Source organism: Zootoca vivipara, chromosome 3 (assembly GCF_965207765.1).
Source record: "Zootoca vivipara chromosome 3, rZooViv2.hap1.1, whole genome shotgun sequence".
Classification (NCBI taxonomy): Eukaryota; Metazoa; Chordata; class Lepidosauria; order Squamata; family Lacertidae; genus Zootoca; species Zootoca vivipara.
This window is the reverse complement of record NC_142586.1, coordinates 101624059-101645345: the sequence shown is the minus strand read 5'-3', so window position 1 is coordinate 101645345 and position 21287 is coordinate 101624059. Positions and strand designations below refer to the sequence as shown.

Here is a 21287-nt window from a genome sequence, read left to right as displayed (position 1 = left end):
TAACATGTCAGTGCTATAGGAGCAGTGTGTGGAAGAGTGTGGGGTGAAGAGAGAGTGTCAGTAAAAATGTGGTTACTTCTACTCAGTCATAATCTGAGATTCCTGGCTCCCTCTTTAACTGTTGGAAGTCACCAAAGGGCCTTGTTCCTCTCCTTTCCCCACCTCATTATATGTGGCTTTCTAGCAAGGCCACTTTCAAAGCCCCTTGGCTTCAGTTGCAAGGAAGCCTTTACATTGAGCAGGATATTAGTCATAAGGGTCTTGCTCTAGGACAATATAATTGTTTTGTGCCACAATACTGGGAATCTCTCCCCCTCCCCCACTCTACATTTGCCGTTTCCGGGCCAGCTAATGGGGTGGGACCTCTATGGCGAAATTACTGCTTCCCCTGACTCTCCTCTCTGCTTAACCAGACAGGAGTGGAGAAATAGGATTTGGCTGGTTCCCAAGTGCCCCTACCTCCCACCATGGGCCGCTTTGACAGGTGGATGTCAGGTTACCCAACTTCAAAGGAAATTATCAGGGCAGCACTTATAAGTGTGCTCCAGTTATTTCCTTTCTTCTTTGCAGCCCACCTTAAGTTCAACTGCAGATAAAAAATGTTCCTAACTTTTAGGAGTTGATGAATATACCTACATAGCATGGATCAAGAAGGCAACGTAGTACATTGTGATGTGTATTGAGCATATAAGGAGGTAGAAAAGTTTACATTTTCCCTGATTCCAAGTCATCTTTGATGCTTAGCTGCCCAGTGGTGAATGCAAACCTTTGCCTTTCCAACTGTTCAGTGTGGCTCATTCATAGTGGATAGCTTTATTTAAGTTTCCTAAGCTATGGACAGAAGAGAATAAGAAGAATAGTTTTGAATTTCTAGTTTTTAATTATAAGCTTGTTGAGTTTGTCCTTGAACCCCTTTGGACTTAAAACAAACAACTCCATTAGATAAAATGTACCATAGCCGCTAAATCCAGTTAATATTAGGGGTAGCAACTGGCAGCCCACAGGTAATGAGTAGCCCAGGATTGGGAAACTTTTTCTGTGGCGGGTCACATTCCCTTGGTGTAATCTGTCAGAGCAGAGGTAGGCAACCTAAGGCCCGTGGGCCGGATGCGGCCCAATCGCCTTCTCAGTCTGGCCCACAGATGGTCCAGGAACCAGCATGTTTTTACATGAGTAGAATGTGTCCTTTTATTTAAAATGCATCACTGGGTTATTTGTGGGGCCTGCCTGGTGTTTTTGCATGAGCAGAATGTGTGCTTTTATTTAAAATGCATCTCTGGGTTATTTGTGGGGCATAGGAATTCATTCATTTCCCCCCCCCCCAAAAAAAAAAAATTGTCTGGCCCACCACATGGTCTGAGGGGTGGTGGACCGGCCCACGGCTGAAAAAGGTTGCTGACCCCTGTGTCAGAGACTGCATGCTGAGAGTGGAGAGGATCCTTTTCTCCCTCTTGGCTCCCCACACTTGCGTAAAATTAGGCCCGTGGATTACTCACCCAAGCTCTAAGCACTTTGGCCACATAGTTGCCAACCCAATGGAGAAAGGAGAGTCTGGAGGGAGAAGCTGCTAGCAGGTCATACTAAGTAGTTAGCTTTGCCCCCCACCCACCCCCGCCATGATCACTTCTCAAAGTCCCGTTCCCCCCCAGTAAAATGTAACTACTGAGCATGATCTTTGATCAGTTCCACAGTGTTAAGATAGGTGCTTGTTTCCATGAATACATTTGTTCAAATTTATGTGTTTATGATATCCTCTCAATCGGTTGATGTCAAGATTATCCTGGTAATAAGAAGTGATTGTAATGGGAAGAAGACCCTCACCCCACCCCAGTAGAAAACTGAATCATACAAAGAGCCTCAAAGTAGACCTTGCTTTTCCCTATAAGGCTTTAAAGAGCAAAGCAGAGGTTCAGGTGGGTTCAGCCGCTGCCCATAAAACACCTTTCCTCTGTGTCCTTCTGTTATTTATCCCCCCCATCCTCTTTTGTGCGTGTTGAAAAGAGCTTGAGGGTGCTGCAGAAGTAGGCACGTATTTTATTTCGAGGCGGCAATAACCAGTGTAAGGCTCTCTGGGAGACAAGGTGTATATTTCATTTTTACCTTACTGTAAAGAGTTGAGCTCAGCACTTTATCCTGAATTGCAATTGACCTGTGTATAGGAAAGTGGCCCCTGTGTTATCCATCTCTTCAGTGGGATTTCACATCACACTTTCAGGTGGTTGTCGTATGGAATGCACTTCTAGCTTGAGGTGGTGGACAGCTCCTTTATGAAAATCTCCCTTTTTTATAACTAGTTTTAAATGAAACAGGATAAAAATATTATATGGAAGAATAATTCAGGGATACTATACAGAAGAGAAATCATGGGGTATATAAGAAAAACAAAGAATGAAATACTTGGTTTGACAGACCAAGATTAGAGTCCAATCCTATTTACATTTACTTAGAATTAAGTCCCAATTTATTCAGTGGAACCTACTCTCAGGTAAAGGTGCACAGGATTGTAGCCCCAAGTGCTATATTTCCCTTTTTTGGTAGTATCCAGTCAAAAGCGAACATATCCAAGCCCCATTGACTTTTGTGAGAAGAGAGCTGAGCAAGGATTTAATTTTCCCATTGAAATCGGCTGGGCTTAAAAGTGCTTGGCTGGATTCATTGATTAACAAGTAAAAACCAATTTTAATTATTGAGGACAATTTTTAATCTGTGTGGTTGGGAGTTAAAGGCATGCTTGTTTGTTTTCAAAAGCTATTTGGTTCTCCTATAGTGCTGTAATAGGGAAGCAGGAGGAGGGACATTTTCATATCAGACATTAATTGGTGTGAAATAATGGCTTGTTAATTGGTGTTGATTTCCAGTTTCAGTTTGAAAGTGTATAGTGAAGAGTTCAATTGTCATATGAGCTTGTGGTTGAAAGTAATTGCTAGCTGGTGCCCATGGGCAGTGGGTTGGTGGCTATCATGTATTTTTTGACAACTGAAGGGGAGTGGGTGAAGCAGCAATAACTGTACCCTCTCTAATTTTGTGTTCTGCCATACCCCATCGCTGCCATTTTGTGACTGGCGCCCACAGCACATTATCTAAATTCAAAATGTGATCTTTGTGGTCTGAAAAGGTTTGTGACTCTTGTTTTAACTCATTAAACCATTTCTGATTATGAACTCAAATTGTTTCTATTTTACATAAAAATTAAAAAACAGACCATGTGCCCCCAGCCTTTCTCGTCCTGGGGAGCATATTTGGAAATGGGCATCACAACATATCAATTTCACAGTAAAAACCCCCACAAAATTATAACACTCAGACTCGTCGGCAAGCTAAGCATCACATCCCTAAACAAACAACAACCACCACAGACAAAAGAAAGAAAGCAGGCAACATCTTCTACCCAGCACAACAGACAACTCCCTTGCCAAATAACCATTTTTTGTTTTGTTTTAGTTACAGGTAGGTAGCCGTGTTGGTCTGAGTCGAAGCAAAATAAAAAAATTCCTTCACCAAATTTGAAGTGGTTGTGGGTAAGGACAAAGTGGCAGAGTTTGGTAGCAAAGTCCGCTGTGGTTTTATCTGAAATGGTGTTCCTTTGTCCTTACCCACAACCACTTCAAATTTGGTGATGACCTGTTCCTCCAGATCAGTGGCACAGCCATGGGCACCCGCATGGCCCCACAGTATGCCAACATCTTCATGGCAGATTTAGAACATCGTTTCCTAGACTCCTACCCACTCAAACCTCTCTTGTACCTACGATACATTGACGATATTTTTATTATCTGGACACATGGACAACAGACCCTGGAAACCTTCCACCAGACATTCAATGACTTTCACCCCACCATCAACCTAACAATGAACCAATCCATGCAAGAAATACATTTTTTGGACACTACTATAAAAATACAGGATGGACGTATAGACACCACCTTATACAGAAAACCAACTGACCGACAAACATATCTACATGCTTCTAGCTACCATCCTAAACATACCAAACAATCCATCGTATACAGCCAGGCCCTACGTTACAACCGTATCTGTTCCAACTCTACAGACAGAGAATCTCACCTAAGAGATCTACAGCAAACCTTTTTAGAACTAAAATATCCACCTGATGAAGTTAAACAACAGATCAACAGAGCCAGACTGATACCTAGGGAGAACCTGCTGCAAGACAGACCCAAAAAAGAAAATAACAGAACACCACTAGTCATCACATACAGCTCCCAAGTTAAAACAGTACAACGCATCATCAGAGATCTACAGCCTCTCCTGGACAATGACAGCTCCCTTTCTCAAGCTCTGGGAGGAAGACCTTTCATTGCCTACAGACAGCCACCCAATCTTAAACAACTCCTCACCCACAATAATACAACCACCAGACTTAACATGGACACTGGTACCAGAGCCTGCAATAAACCCAGATGCCAACTTTGCTGCCACATACACCCGGACAACATCATTACTGGCCCCAACAACATCCAACATACCATCTCAGGACTATTTAATTGCTCATCTTCTAACATTGTGTATGCCATCTGTAAGAGAGAGGGCTTGCAGAGAGCAGCCCACTCTGCTTACTTCCATCAGATGGGAGAGCAGCAGCAAGTCTGGGAGTTTAAATCAGGAACAGGAAGGGTTAAGACGGGTCCAGGGCTCTGCAGAGTCCTGGTGGCTCAGCTCCAGGTTGGTAGCGGGGAAGCAGGGGAGGAGCTAGCTTCAGCAGGGGCTGGAAAGGAGGGAGTAAGTAGAAGGGCACCTCAGGAGCCTGTTTTGGGACCACGGAGGACCCATAGAGCAAGGAGGAGGGGCGTGTGGATGCCCAGTCTTAAAAGGGGGGTCAGAGCCCACGAGACGCCATTGTGGGCTTCTGCCCCATGCAGAGCAGACATGATTTGAGACATCTCACCACTGTATATAACAATAAAACTATGAAAATCCAGAGGATGTGTGGAGTGCTTACTCGGGAGTAGCCAACACCCATCTGTGACAGCAAGCCCACAATCTTTTGATGGCTACCCCGAGGGGAGAGACCTGGGAACGTGGCAGCATCTAAATCGGAAGAGAGAAATGCCAAGGAAGGATTGGCACGCGTGAGGGGAGCAGCAGAGAGCAAGCTGCAGCCAGCACTCTGCAACTATGGAACGGCTCAAGCACCAGGTAGGCACCCGGGCACAGGGGAAGCCAGGCTTACTGAACCGAGCAGCTCTGAACACAGCCAAGCCGGAGGAGCGGAGGCTGGACAAGCAGAGAGGACACTCAGGAGGGCTGAGGAGCTGATTGCCGCCACGGGCCAGCGCTTTGTAGGGCGACCCTCAGCACAAGCTGGCTCTAAGGCTGAGAGGCATGGTGGCGTGGAAGTGCAGGAGGCTGAGAGGCGAGTCCGGGCAGAGGGGACAGACGGAGGGGAAAGGCAGCGGCCACAAGTTCCCATACAGTCCCGGGGAGGCAGCTGCAGCCCAGCACAGACCCCTCCCGCCAGATGTGATGCAGAGGGACAAAGCCCGCGCGCGGGTACTTTCAAACGCTGACGCGGGAAAACAGAGGGAAGAGAAAGGCGGGAGATGCCTTTACAATGCACCCAGCCACTTGGTGGAACACTGCCCCCAGAGGAAGGAATGGCGAGAGCAGGCAGGCACAGACACAAGCCTGGATGCCAGATCAGGAGGGGAGGGGCCAGGCGGAGCACCAACAACGGAGCCCTCCGGTAACACCACACAGCACGACAAAGAGATGGAAGTGAGTCTGCAGCTGCCAAGAGGCCAGACCCAGGAGACAGTCGGGCTTCTCCGCAGGGGCAGCAGCAACGATTTCCTATCGGTGGACTTGGCTAAGCAGAATCAGATTCCCATTTTCCCAAGGGAGCTGCCCATGAGCGTCTTGACCGTAGGCGGCCGGGAATTGCAGGAGGGTGAGGTCACGCAACAGACCCCCTCTCGGAAGATGACAGTGAACAAGCACGCAGAAGTGCTAGCTTTGGACTTAATGGACAATGACCCTGTGGGCAGCCAGCGCCGGGGAGATCTCACCTTTGGAGATGCCGACGGCAAGGAGCACTGCAGGAAAGGAGGAGAACACCGAGAGAGCGCAGCCACTGTGGCCATCGTGAAAATGAAAGAAGCCGAATCCTCAGAGACGGGGATGAAGGAAGAGGAACTGAGCAAACTCACCAAAGAGGACACATTTACCCAGAACATACGGAGGGACTTGAGGGAGGGAAAGGGGGCAGGGGAAGGGCTTGCAGAGAAAGAGGGCTTACTCTTTAGCAATGGAGCCTTGGATATGCCCCAAAACTCCCTCAGAGGGAAAATTCTCAAGCAATATCATGACAACCCCACAGAGGAGCATGCAGTACACGTCTTCACGAGGCTCACACCCAGTAAGGCCAGTCTTGGGCGAAACCCCAGAGCCTTCCCAGAGCAGGGGGAGGGGGAGATTGGGGGACCACCTATTGAGGCATGGGGTGAGAGGAGGGAGACAGTACACCAACAACCGGATGGAGACGTGGCAAGGGGCAATGAGGCTTACAAGGAGGGGGCAGACCATCACAGGAGACTGGAGAAGGTCTTCCACGGAGGGGACAGGGTCTGGCTGTGGTCAGAAGGCCTTCCCATGGGGGGAAGGGGGAAGAAGCTGGCACCCAGAAGGCTGGGGCCCTTCAAGGTTCTGACACAGATCAACCCTGTCACCTTCAGGGGGGAAGTACCTACAGCGAGGAAGGTCCATCCCGTGGGTCAAAGGTCTTTGCTCTCGCACTTTAGGGAAAGCCCAAGGTTCAGAGGACGTGACACACATCCAACACAAGACGCTGACAGGAGGGAGGGGGAGGAAATCACACAAAAGACACTAGACAGAAGGGTGGAGGGAGAAGGCAGCCAAGAGGTTCCAGAAAGAAAGGAAGAGGAGGAGGTCTACAGTGCCACAGCGAGCCCGGGCTCCCGAAGGGGGGAGGGGGGGTTAAAATGTTTGATGGCCAGGCAGGACACTCCTGCTTCCCAAAACGCGGAGGTACCTATGCACACCATGCAAGGGGAGGGCCGCACACTGGAACTGCACGCTCCTTTCTCCCACAGATCCGAACCACCACATGTCAGTAGCACAGGGGACACAGAGGGGGAGGGCGATCCCAGGTGGGGAGCTTGGGAGACGCAGACCCAAGGAGCCCTCCGGGAATCGGAAGCAATTGTCCAGAGGGAGGAGGAGGATGACAACGGAGGGAACTACACGGACCAGCCACCCAGCACCGACTGGGAACAGGATTTTACACACACTACAGCAGAGGAGGAAGACCTGTCAGGCTTCCAGCCCTCTTTACAGACATAAGACCAGGCAACCCAGGCCTCAGAAAGGGGGGAGGGGGGAGCCTGGAGGGGGAGTGGATGTAAGAGAGAGGGCTTGCAGAGAGCAGCCCACTCTGCTTACTTCCATCAGATGGGAGAGCAGCAGCAAGTCTGGGAGTTTAAATCAGGAACAGGAAGGGTTAAGATGGGTCCAGGGCTCTGCAGAGTCCTGGTGGCTCAGCTCCAGGTTGGTAGCAGGGAAGCAGGGGAGGAGCTAGCTTCAGCAGGGGCTGGAAAGGAGGGAGTAAGTAGAAGGGCACCTCAGGAGCCTGTTTTGGGACCACGGAGGACCCATAGAGCAAGGAGGAGGGGTGTGTGGATGCCCAGTCTTAAAAGGGGGGTCAGAGCCCACGAGACGCCATTGTGGGCTTCTGCCCCATGCAGAGCAGACATGATTTGAGACATCTCACCACTGTATATAGCATGCACAATAAAACTATGAAAATCCAGAGGATGTGTGGAGTGCTTACTCGGGAGTAGCCAACACCCATCTGTGACACCATCAAATGCCAACGGTGCCCTTCAGCTCTCTATATTGGACAAACAGGCCAAACCCTACGCCAAAGGATAAATGGACATAAATCTGACATCAGGAACCATAAGACTGAAAAACCAGTAGGAGAACACTTCAATCTCCCAGGACATTCTATACAAGATCTCAAAGCAGCTGTTTTATTACAGAGAAATTTCAGGAACAGACTGGAAAGAGAAGTTGCTGAATTGGAAATCATTACCAAGCTTAAAACCATGGAAGCACCTGGGATGAATAGAGACATCGGATTCTTATCTCATTATGCATGATCAAGCTCTCTTTAGCACCTCAGCCCAGGACTAATTGCAGCCATCAGCAGCCATTAACAGCCATCTCCAGGTTTACCACTCCCATCAGCCCACCACCCATTCCCACCCACCCCCACCACCCTCTGTATATATATATAGGGTCTGACACTTCTGTTTCTAGTGTATCTGAAGAAGTGTGCATGCACACGAAAGCTCATACCAAAATATAAACTTAGTTGGTCTTTAAGGTGCTACTGAAGGAATTTTTTTATTTTGTTTTGTTTTGTTTTTGTTTTATTGAATGGGTGTGGGTTGTTACCTAAGAGAAAAATTGTGCAATCATGCCAAGAAAGATTTTCTTTGCAGTCCCCTTTCTTAAGGATTGTCAGAGAATAGAGAAGCAATAGAGAAACATTCTGTCCTGAACTAGGATTAACTTGCATTCAGCTCAGATGATGCAATGATGCAAGGATCTATGAACAGTTGGGATTATTTAGGTATTTTACTTATTTTTACCACAGCTACTCAAGAGCTCAGAATGGCATATAATAAATGGTAGAAAAGTAAAATACAGCATTAAAACAACCCAGGGATGCTTTAAAAGCCCATGCATGAAATCCACCAGATAAATGTTTCCAGAAGCTGTTTGAGGGCTTATCCACACTTAACTTTTGCCCTGCTCTTTCCAGGCAAGGTCTGCTCCTTCAAGTTCCATGTCCAATTGCTCTCCCCCCCCTCAGAGTTCCCCCCGCGAAAACTCGCTCTTTTAAAGCTGAAGTGTAACAAATTGCAGTTCAGGTTGCTGATTGCTATTTGCTCTGATTCAGCTCTAAAGAGCAAGTTTTCATTGGGAAAGCTTCAGAGGAAAACCAAAAAAAGGAGTGCTTGGACACAGAGCTTTAAAGAGCAGAACTTGCCTGAAAAGCATGGAGGAAAAGTAAATGTGGATAAACCCTAAGTGTTCATAACAGACCTTTGAGAAAAGGAATGGTTGATAGCAGCCTTCACCAGCCAGGTGCCCAGCTGTGCTGGCTGGGATTTTTGGGAGTTGAGGTCCAAAAACTCTGTGGGGCCATTTAGCTGGCAAAGGCTGGTTTATAACGTTTCTGAAGACTGGCAGTGTTGGGCTTATCAGGCTTATCCTCATCAACCCTATAGAGTTGGGAACGGCTGCTGAGAAATCCTGCATTATGTTTTAGTAACAGAGGTGCAATATTAATCAGGACCTCCTTGCCTCATCTAATAAGGAGCAAAGGTGTGCAGGGCACGCATTTCCTAAGGTATTTGGAGAACACGGGTTGTGTGGATCAGCATCAGTATCTTGAACTGAGGTTGGATGCTAGCGGCCAGAATAGTTGTTCTAAGTCATCAAGCAGTGTGTGCTATAATATTAAATCATATTGCACGCAGTATCATGCCATTGCATATTTGTAGAAGCTCCAAATCTTATTTCCAAGAATGTTTTATCTTTTTGTTAGAAATCAATGCAATGCTTCATTTGTAATTCTGTTCTATATTACCGGTAGTTTGTCAGTGCCTTGTAAAAAGCCTGTGATTAGTCGGAAGGTATAGCCATCTAGAGCAGTAGTTTCCAAACTTTTACTCCCAGGACCCACTTGAGATGGCTAAAATTACAGAGGCCAACGTAGGCCACAAAATAGATGGAGAGGAAGGGTTTGGTGTAACAAGCTGGCAATTACTGGCACTTTCTATTGATAGCTAACCCATGTTTGGATATTGCTAAATTGTTTGCCATGGCATTTTCCTTGTGGCAAGGAGTTCCATAGCTCAGCTTTCCTCAAGTTGCATACAGATTTTTGCTCTGGAGGTCTTGTGACAACTTCTCCACTTTGGGCAGAATTTACTGGTTCAGAAATTCTAAGGGGAGAAGGCTTTTCTGTTTTTCCCTTCCGAACCTCACATGCATTTTAACCCATAATCTGTAATTTCTTCTTCCATTTTCCTTTCATTGTCAATTTGTGCCTTTCCCCCTCCACTCCACCAAATTGACACTTTCTTCGACTTCCATTTACAGTGGTACCTCGGGTTAAGAACTTAATTCGTTCTGGAGGTCTGTTCTTAATCTGAAACTGTTCTTAACCCGAGGTACCACTTTAGCTAATGGGGCCTCCCGCTGCCGTCACGCGATTTCTGTTCTCATCCTGAAGCAAAGTTCTTAACCCGAGGTACTATTTCTGGGTTAGCGGAGTCTGTAACCTGAAGCGTCTGTAACCTGAAGCATCTGTAACTCGAGGCACCACTGTACATTCACTTCTGCCTCATGTAACAGTTTCCCTCTCTTATCCCCTTCATTTCCACTTCCAGTTTGTTTGCATTGTTCCAGCCAAAAGACCACAACATTGTTAGGGCACAGGAGAGGCAAGCAAGGGAGGACTGACACTGAGCCCCACCTCAACATGGCCAAAGGCCCACTGTTTGAAAAACAATGATCATCTTGTAGCAAGTAGAAAATAAACCATATATTGGAGCCAGTGAACAACACCACCAACACTAATAATAATAATAATAATAATAATAATAATTTATATACCACGCTATACCCCGCAGGTCTCAAGGCAGTTCACAATCTACCTTCATGCATTTTTGATATGGCAAAGTCAGTCAACGTTTACTTTTGGGAGGTTTGCAAAGGCTTTCTGATTCAAATTTGCGAGATGCATTGCAACAATAAGAGAGATGTTGCTCTGCCTCTCTTTGTCAAACACAGCCAGGCTGCCTATCCTAGGCAGACTTCTCCCATGAACTAAGGTAACTTTCACCTTGCTCAAACAGGGACATGATTCAGATATCTGTTGGGTAGGAATGTATATGTTGTGTCCTATTTTAACCTCTCTCTATTTTTCAGAGCAAAACCATTTTGGCTGCTTTCTTGCGTTTGTGAAGTCACTTATTTAGTTGTGTGGTTTGGCTTCCAGTATTATGACCAAATCTAATTTTATTCTTCTCAGTCAGTGGAAAACCCATTCTGCCAAGCATGATAATGTTTCTTCTCCCGTTTAGCTGAAGAAGATTGGTGGTGGTGGCTTTGGAGAGATTTATGAGGCAATGGATCTTTTGACCCGTGAGAATGTGGCCCTGAAGGTGGAGTCAGCGCAGCAGCCAAAGCAAGTTCTCAAGATGGAGGTGGCTGTCCTAAAAAAGCTACAAGGTAAGAAGTAAAGTTGTTTTGGAAATGTAAGTTTCTAGAGCTTGTGTTTTCATATCTTGTCCACCTTTTCCATTCTTTTGTTGTGCTTACTAGCAAAACAACCACCACCACCCGAGAACCCCTAAACACATAAAATTAGTGCATAGCACTTTGTGTTTCTCTTTAAAGTCATTTCAACCTTTTACCAGTTTAATACCACTTTAGCTATCATGATTCCCCACTGTCCCAAATAAGAATTTTGTAAATTGTAGTTTGGTGAGAATACTAAGAACCCTCTGTTTCAAGATTCCTAGCTTCAGCCTTAGAACTACAATCCCCTGGGTTTCCTGGGGAGCAGGGTTGACCATTTAAACCAGTTTAAGTGTAAATATCTCCTTCCCCACCCTCCAAAAGAATTGTACATACTTCCTGTTTAATCTGCCTTCTTAGCTTGCAGCAGCAGACTTGGTGTCAACCAGAACATAATGTTGCCATTTCAGAGTCCTAAGTCTACCTTACATGCTATAGAATTAGTGCAAATTTTCAGTAGTGCAAGAATTAAAGGCTGCTCTGACAGTCCTAAAGACTTGGGCAGTGAACTTTGGCACTATGTAAAATATAAGCAGCGTTACTGTGCTACCGGTAGGAATATTCACATAAGTAGAGGAGTAGCTGATAGCAGCAAGGACAGCTCTAATGTTCTGAGAGGAGAACTGAACTTTCTGAGCAGATCATATTTCTTTTACTGCGTGTATTGGGATTTCTTTTTAAATATTTCCTGTTGCTGCAGCCTTCGTACAAAGAGTGTTTCAAGTCTCATAGATGTACAGATTGCTCTGCTGAGTTAGACAATGAGCCAACATTTTGCTTCTGAGAGCAACCAGCAAAGAAGCTTGCAAGCAGGGCATAATGAAGATAGCCTTTCCCTGCATGTGTCCTTAGCATCTAGTTCTCTGAGATACACAGCTATGCAAGATTAAACTTCCAAATATGGATGTTCAGTTTTGTGGTGATGGTCATAGCCATTAATAGGCAATGGATTTGGCTAAACCATTTTAAAAAGCTATCAAAGACACTGGCTATCATTCCTGGGTGTGCTAATGAATTTTGTGAGTTAGTCAGGTGTTGTGCATAGGGGAACTTGATATATCTTTTCTCTCTCTGCCCTGACCTTACAGCTAACCAGTTTCAGTGGGTGATCTGATATAATTTACCCCTTCAACATGCTGGGATGTAAATTATTTGGTGATGCAGCTGCATGTTTGAAATAATTTTTTCAAACTTATTAAGCAAGTTTAAAAGTGCAAGTTAAAAATGAGTTCTTAGTTATCATTCATTTTAAATGGGATTTACTCCTAAATTGTTAGTTTTTTAATGTTGTTATTGGGGCACCCCGCCACGACCATCACAGAGAAGATCATAACTGTTTCTTTTCTACAGTGCATTTTATAGCAGTTACTCTTAACAAGTGGAGGAAATGTGATTCTTGAGTGTTTGCATTAAATTAGATAAGCAATATACAACATTTCTACATGCAGCCCATTTCTGTGTATATTTACTGAGAAGTATGTTCTACTATGTTTATGGGGGCTTATTGCCAACTAAGCCTTTGTGGTAGTACAGTCTTAGTTTTACTGGACTTGAATGTACAGTTGACTGTAAAGAGGGCATGAGCAAAATTTTATGTAAGTATGACTTGCTTATGGAAATATCTAGTACTCTTTGCTTTTACTCATGTAAATACACTGGTACTAATTTACTGTCTTTACTCTTTGCAGGGAAAGATCACGTTTGCAGATTTATTGGCTGCGGAAGGAATGAGAAGTTCAACTATGTTGTCATGCAACTTCAGGTGAGTTCTTTGGTATTCTGTTTCCCCAGTGTTCCACAAATGTAGTTAGTAGGTCACCACACTGTTGACTAGGTATTTTGTGCACAAATGTGTCATTAGGAAGAGCACAAAGTGAGAAATCTCCACCTTTTCTAGAGTAGCAGGGAATTCAGAGGGGGCGGTTATTTTGTGCTGGGTAAGAAAGAGAAATATCTCCCTAATCTGACATCCTTGGGGGAGGAGTCAGCATTTCACTTTGTCCCAGTCTTGGAGACACTGAGAAGTGTTCAGTCTCTCACACTGCTTCCAAGTGCCTCCCCAGAGGACATGAGGGGGAGGGGGGATTTTTTTATTTTTATTTTAAAAAAAAATCACACTGATATTTGCAGATAGTCTGAAGTGGCAGGACTCTGTCTCTTACACTTGATTGTAAGAAAACCCCACCCCACCTCAAATTTGGGGGAAGTGCAAAAGGGAGAGTCGGTTCCCTTTCCTGGTCTTTTATATGTGCCAGGGAGGTTATGGGTTCAGGAGCAACCACAAATAATAGCTTTCTACCATTATTTGGATCCGTTTGTTTTTTTGAATTAGGGACGGAGAGAGGACTGCACTCTTCCCCCTCCCACCCCACCCCACCCCACCTAAATAAATAAATAAATAAATAAATAATACAACAGACCATAAAACCTTTGTGACAGAACAAAGGTTTTATGTTGCACTTCTAAAGATGTTTTGTGGTTGTGACTTGAAAATGAGTGTTTTAGTGGTATATGAAAGCTGACGGTGTACGAATGCTGGCTCATTTTGTAATTTTGATTCTGCTCCCTTAATCTTCTGTTGATTACAGTGCTTTAGCAAGTTAATAGCATGTTTCAGAGACTGGTTTTAAATTTTCTGTGATGTGAGGAAGGTGTTTTGAGAAAGATGGGATGAAGCCTGAGGCCATCTCTTAATATGATGAAAAGCTCTGCTGGGTTTTTGTAATAAGAACTCCTGAGTAAAAAAGACTTTATTTTTAGATCCGAGTGGTGACATCGTCATTCCTTTTCCACTTCTGTTATCTTTTACTCATATGGCTTTATTTCTACACGTTTTAGCATGATTGTTGCTCTCCTCCGAATCCCTTCTGAGTTGAAGTATCAGCCAGAATTGAACACAGGGCTCTCACAACTTCATGACCACAGCTGGCCTAAGATACATTGGCGCCTGTGGCAGGAAATCAAAATCATGACCACAGCTGGCATAAGAAGAGCACTGCTGGATCAGGACAAAGGTCCATCTAGCCCAGCATCCTGTTCTCACAGTGGCCAACCAGATGCCTGTAGGAAGCCTGCAAACTGGACCTGAGTGCCACAGTGCTCTGCACACTGATTCCCAGCACTTGTGATTCCAGAAGTGAATGTAGAACATAGATATTGCAGCTAGTAGTTGATAGCCTTATTCTCCACAAATGTATCTAATCATTTAAAGCCTTCCAAATTGTTGGCCACCACTACAAATTGTGCGACCAATTTCCATAGTTTCACTAAGCCACTGTGTGAAGAAGTACTTAATTTTTTTCTGTCCTGAAACTTCATATTGGAATCATCCAATGAAGATTCAGGTGGTGGAATTACTCTGCTTGATTAGCAGTTCTGTGATGCCTCCCCAGTACTACCATATTATTGTTGTCTTGTGGGGCTATAGCATAACAACGGCAGGACTAAGAACCCCAGAACATTTGCGGTATGAAAAGTTACAGGATTTCAGCAGGAATTGCAAGGTATACACTGATTGGAAATGGAGCGGCATGACTATCTCAAAACATTTCCTGGCACAGATAGTATGGAAAAAGGGATCATGTATGATCGCGGCCTTCATGAGCACAAATCATCATAAATGCACCATAAAAAGGATGTTTAGAGAGGCCCTTTAGTGCCCATTCACCCAGTTTGGAGATGATGATAATAATAATAATAATAATAATAATAATAATAATAGCACTGATAAAACCATCCTATTGACTTTCAGTGTGAGAAATTCCTGAGCATTTTTTTTGGGGTGTGTGTCTTTTTTTAGAGTGCATTTGCTTTCCCCTGTTCAGTATGACAATACAGGTTTCCACAAATCCTGCAGCATGGTAAATAATGCTCCGAGCCTTTTCAAATTACCCCTAACAGACCCTGCTGAACGATGCAGTGAGATGGAGATATATACAAAAATTACAAGCTTCACAAGGCTAGTAAACTGAAAAAGAATGAGAGGAATGTTGGTTTATGATTACAAGAATCATAAGAGTTACTCAAGCAGAGCAGAAAATGAGTTATTAAGGAGATGGTATGATTCATTCTTTCTGTAAATGTAACCCTGTTCCATTACAGGTTTACATTAATAGGTAGCTAGCCCATTTCCAGGATGACGTGAAAACAGCATATTGATATTCTAATTTCACACGATTGTCTTTTGGGAACTTTGAGAGTATATCCCTACTCATTTCATTTATGGAAAAAAATGAATTGCCTTTGTAACAGCCAAGGCAACAGCAGCAACCCTTAAATAAGACTGAAACTCTTGCAGGCAAGGGGTAATGGGTTAGGCAGAGAACCAGGGAATCAGGTCGTAAAGGACTCTCTCAGATAGATCTCCAACCGTCTTCTCCTTCAGCAACTGCTGCTGGATCCTTGTGAGCCAGATGGAATGGGCCTTACCATTCAGATACCAAGATATACAGCCAGACCAAAGTGTCATATTCTTTCAAACTCAAGCTCCCTTCAATAGATACAGTTCATGGATTCATGAAGTTTTCAGTGGTTAAGTGATTTTGTAAAGTACCTGTGTGTGTGAACTAGTGCAGAGGCGTTCAAGCTAGTGGTGACACTATTTAATTTAAAAAGATAAGTCTTTAAGGCAAAAATTTACATTAATTCATAGAGAGCAAAGTAGAATATACGAAGAACCCAACTGGATCAGACCAATGGCCTATCTGAGCTAGGAGCTTATTTCTGCATCACCATCATCTGTTTATGTGTACAGTATGCCACTTTTCCACAAAATGGTGCCCAAAGTAGCTCACAACATCTCAGGCGAACAGTTAAATACAACGAGAAAACCACTAGCAGGATAAGAGCTCAACAGCACTGATGCTCCCTTGTGACTGGGATTCAGAGGCATTGTACCCTTGATTCTGGCAGAAATAGACTGCCAGCATGACTAGTAGTCATTCAGAACTTTATCCTCCAAGATTTGTCTAATCCCCTTTTAAACGTGTTTAAGTTGGAAGACATTCCCACTGAATTGCATAGTTTAACTCTGCCCCGTTGAAGAAGTACTTCTTTTTGTCTGTTCTTCAGCTTTATTCAGTGACCCCGGGTTCTAGTATGAAGGAAGATGGAGAAAGACCTGTTAACTTTGTCTGCACCATCCATAATTTTATACACCTCTGTCATACCTTTGTTATCTTCTAAACTAAAAAGCCCCCCCCCCCCCCCGGCAATTGTAACTTTTCCTCATATGGGAAATACTTTTTCCTCTTTCACCAGGTTGCATGTATGTTTGCAGAAAAGATTCTCAACAGTTTCCCCGCCTGCTGAGGAATGAGTATCAGCAATTTTAAGCATGAATATGGATGCAGAGTATCTCTTTACGGTCAGACTTCTTATGCTAGGAATTGAAATTTTAAGCAGAGCTTTTACAGCTGAGTCTGTTTGTTCCAAGTACCAAATCGGAAAGATGGTTCTGTTTATGGAATCAGCTTTGGTTGTAGAGTGCATACAGTCATTTTTATGGAGAGTTCAAGTGAGGAGAAATCACTGTTGCCAGATTCTGCGTGTTTTGGAAGATTCAATTATTATTTGCCTTATTTGTTAATGTTATGACTTATGGAAAAAAGTGTGTTGCATTTTTTCAATTTAGGATTCCAGCTTGAAACATGTGATCAGTTAGTGACTAGGCAGTGCCTGGTTATGTAGACTAGGCAGTGCCTGGTTATGTAGATGAAAAGTAATTGAAAGGTCATTGGTTAGATTCTGTCCATATTTGAGCATGAAAGACAGTGATGGGGAGAGACCCAGAGCATGGAAAGATGCTTGTCAAATACATGCTTGTTAGAATCTCCATTACTAAGGAAAGGGTAACTGACAGCATAAATAGGGTACTGATTAAAGATGAATGGAAGGGGGGGGGGAGTTGCCCATAATCCCAGAAGTGACAGTATTCAGAAAGGAGATGGCAGAAGTTGGGGCAAAGAGAGTTAGGGTAGACTAAAATCAATTATGGTGCTGGAGGAGACTCTTGAGAGTACCATGGACTGCAAGATGATCAAACCTATCCATTCTCAAGGAACAAAAAAATAAAAAAAATGCTTCCAGTAGCACCTTAGAGACCAACTAAGTTTGTCATAGGTATAGCTTTCATGTGCATATACACTTTTTCAGATACACTGAAACAGAAGTCACCAGACCCTTATGTATAGTCAGAAGGTGGGGAGGGGTATTACTCAGAAGGGTGGTGGGAATGGGTGATTGGCTGATAGGAGTGGTAAACCTGTTGATGACTGTTAACGACTGCAATTGGTCTTGCAGGAAAAAGCAAGGGGTGAGATGGCATAAGAAAGCTTTATCACGTATAATGAGACAAACTTAGTTGGTCTCTAAGGTGCTACTGGAAGCAATTTTTTTATTTTTTTGTTTCAACTACGTCAGACCAACACGGCTACCTACCTGTAACCATTCTTAAGGAAATCAGCCCTGAGTGCTCACTGGAAGGAAAGATGCTGAAGCTGAGGCCACCTTATGAGAAGAGAAGACTCCCTGGAAAAGACCCTGATGTTGGGAAAGATTGAGGGCACAAGGAGAAGGGGACGACAGAGGACGAGATGGTTGGGCAGACAGTGTTCTCGAAGCTACCAACATGAGTCTGACCAAACTGCGGGAGGCAGTGGAACACAGGAGTGCCTGGCGTGCTCTGGTCCATGGGGTCATGAAGAGTCGGACAAGACTAAATGACTAAACAACACAAAATCAAGAGACTTTGAAAGCTGGTTGTGGAGTTCCATTACACCAGATAACTGGTACTTGATTCCCCACACCCTGAACAGGATCTTGGACTCCTGCAGCCCATGTGTTGGTCAGGATATAGGGTGACAGGCAATAGCTTTCACATGTGGGGGACTTGTGCTGCAATTAAAAAGGGGTTGGGAACTAGTTTTCCATGAAATTGGATTAAGAACTGGTCAAATACATAATCTGATCCAACACACTTTCTCCTACCTTTCTTTGAATAGAACAGGGAAATACGTTCTGCATAAGGGACTCTTGGTCATCTTGTTTCTTTTAGCCACATTAACAATTGCTAAAAAGTGGGGAAGAACAGGTGAAGTAGTACCAAGAAATACGGTTGCTTGCCATAATGGAAAACCTATCAAAATAGGTTGAAGCATAGTGAAATCTAATGATAGGCAAAGATAGTTTTTGTTGAAGCTGGCATTGCTTTATTACTTATGCTCCACAGAAAGAACATGATTGATTGACTCAATCAACACATGGGCTCCTCTGGAGAGATGTTTTGGGTTGCACTTCATCGTGCGGTGGTAGGACTGTTGCTCAGTTTGATATAACAAAGCTTTTCTTCTTGGGCTGCTGATTATCTGGAAATAGTGCTGCTCACTCAGTTTCATTTGTTACTATTAGCTAAAGTAAAATCAAATAAAAATATTAAAAAGAAAGAAGAGCCCTGCTGAATCAGGCCAAAGTCCCATCTAGTCCAGCCATTCTGTTCACACAACGGCCAGCGAGAAGCTCCTGGGAAGCCCACAAGCAAGGCATGAGTGCAGCATCACTCTCCAATTCATGTTCCCTGGCAAGTGGTATTTGGAGGAATTCTGCCTGTGATATAGTCTGGCCCCCCACAAGGTCTGAGGGACAGTGGACCGGCCCCCTGCTGAAAAAGTTTGCTGACCCCTGGACTCTAATCCCATTTGGAAGCTCACTTTATTTGCTAGTCTTGGTTTTTATGTGCCCTTGGCAAAGCATTTTGGGGGACTTTCCTAAAGCCGAACTTAGACAGATGTTTGATGTGAGAGAGAGAGGGACAAGATCTCTTGCATTATTATTTTTCAAAGCATCTATCTATATATTCTCACTCCCAGTGAGCAAACAGCAGATTTTTTTTAGTGTGATTTCAATCAAGAAAACAGTGGGTGTAGTGCAGAAGGAAAGGGAGTGTCCACCAAATGCCGCTATCCTGATCAGATTCCTCCCTACACCAAGTTTCCATTGAGCTTTGATACAGACAAAAAACAGCAGGAAATTTGATCACAGCATGCCTAGTTGTGCCCTCCACTTTTCCAGAATGCACAATAATCTGGGCTCCTAAAAGAATGCCAAGCCTGAACATAGAGGATATCCCCCCCCCCCACCCATTTTTGCCGTAGATTGTATTAAGCTACTGTGTTGTAACTGATGCTGGAAAATTAGGGCTATAAAACCAGTATACACCTTTTTCAGGGCCGGAATCTTGCAGACCTCAGAAGAAGCCAGCCACGGGGAACTTTTACACTGAGCACAACACTCCGATTAGGCAAACAGATTCTAGAATCTATAGAAGCCATTCATTCAGTGGGATTTTTGCACCGAGACATCAAGCCTGTGAGTAGTTTTCAATGACCTTGTTTTCCCTACTTACAGTTTGCATTTCCTGTTGTTGATGCTGTTATTTTATCCAGTAACTTTACTATTAAGTGAGCATAGTTATCCCTGTAATCGGGGGGGGGGGGGGAAATGGCAGCCATCCAGTTGATACAGTGCTGTTCCTCAGGGGTGTTTGATTCCTTCCTTTTACTATACGAGGTTTGATTTGGGCAGAGTTGTAGCCATCCAGTGCGTATAACTTGTGAATAGTAAGGTCCATGCCTCAGTCAAATGCATGGCCAGTTTAATAGATTTTGATAATTTGCACTTTGCAAATAGTGTACAGAAAGAGGCAATGTGAGAAGGTTAGGAGTTTCATTACAGATTTCATTAATTGGTTTAAGAATTATTTCTTTCCAAAGAATACCGGGAACAGTAATTGTATGAGGATGTCCAGGACTCTCTTGCAGAGAATTCTCTCCCCAAACTATGATAAAACTTGTATCCCACCTATTTTAAAAAGAAACTGAAGGTGGTCTGGAAACTTCAGCTGGTGCGGAATTTGGTAGCCAGCTTGCTCACCATGGCAAGATGGTTTGAGCATATTACACTGAACTTGGCCCAACTGTTCTGACTGCCAAGTAGTTTCCGGGCCCAATTCAAAGTGCTAGTTTTGACCTATAAAGCCCTAAATGGCTCAGGACCATGATATCCCAAGGACAGTCTCTCCCCATATCAACCAACCTGTACCCTAGGATCATCCTCTGAGGCCCTTATTTGTGTACCTCCTCCATGAGACGTCTGGAGGGTGGCAACACAATAATGGGCCTTTTCTATGGTAGCTTCCCATTTGTAGAATGCTTTCCCCAGGCAGGTTTACCTGGTACCGTCATTACATATCTTTAGATGAGAGGCAAAAATGTTTCTCTTCAACCAGGTATTTGGCTGATTAACATCCTATGGCTTTTTAAATGTGTGTGTGTGGGGGGGTGTCATTGGTTTGTTTATGTTTATGTTTTATTTTGTATTTTGTTTTCTCATTTTATATTTTTCTCTTGTGAACCGCCCTGGGAGCTTTGTATGAAGAGCAGTATACAAATTTAATACAGGACAATAGTAACAGTAATAGTAATATTAAGAAAGGTGCTGGTTTTGACCTATAAAGCCTTAAATGGGTCAGGACTGCAATACCTCAATGACCTCCTTTCCCCATATGAACCAACCTGAGTCCTGCAAACATCTGAGGGCCCTTCTTCATGTACTTCTTCCATGAGAGGTCCAGAAGGCAGCCACAATTGGTGGTGGAACTTGCTGAAAGCCCGCCACAATTGCCATGCCAACACAATTGCCACAGCATCACGATCATCGCGCTGCACAGCCTGGGGAGTTCTGGCTGAGTGTGCTAAGTAAATTTCAATTCATGTGGGTTGAGTGGGAGGCCTTGGTCCACTGTGCTTCATCTTCAAATCAATTTAGGTCATGTTGTGTTATTTTTTTCTTCGTTTTGATAAAGGAAAAACTTTACTAGGCAAGTCTTTAACAATTAGAAGTATTTTTTGTGCTGAGCATATGGATTACTGCAAACA

At 44.1% G+C, this 21287-nt stretch overlaps 1 protein-coding gene across 1 annotated transcript in view; it reads left to right on the top strand.

Annotated features, from left to right (window-relative positions):
- Positions 1 to 21287, top strand: part of TTBK1 (tau tubulin kinase 1) — an 84237-nt gene that overhangs the window by 10813 nt on the left and 52137 nt on the right. The window contains exons 2-4 of the mRNA XM_060272250.2: positions 11139 to 11286; positions 13044 to 13117; positions 19579 to 19719. Coding sequence (XP_060128233.2) covers positions 11139 to 11286; positions 13044 to 13117; positions 19579 to 19719 — 363 coding nt within the window. The remainder of the gene's footprint in view (positions 1 to 11138; positions 11287 to 13043; positions 13118 to 19578; positions 19720 to 21287) is intronic.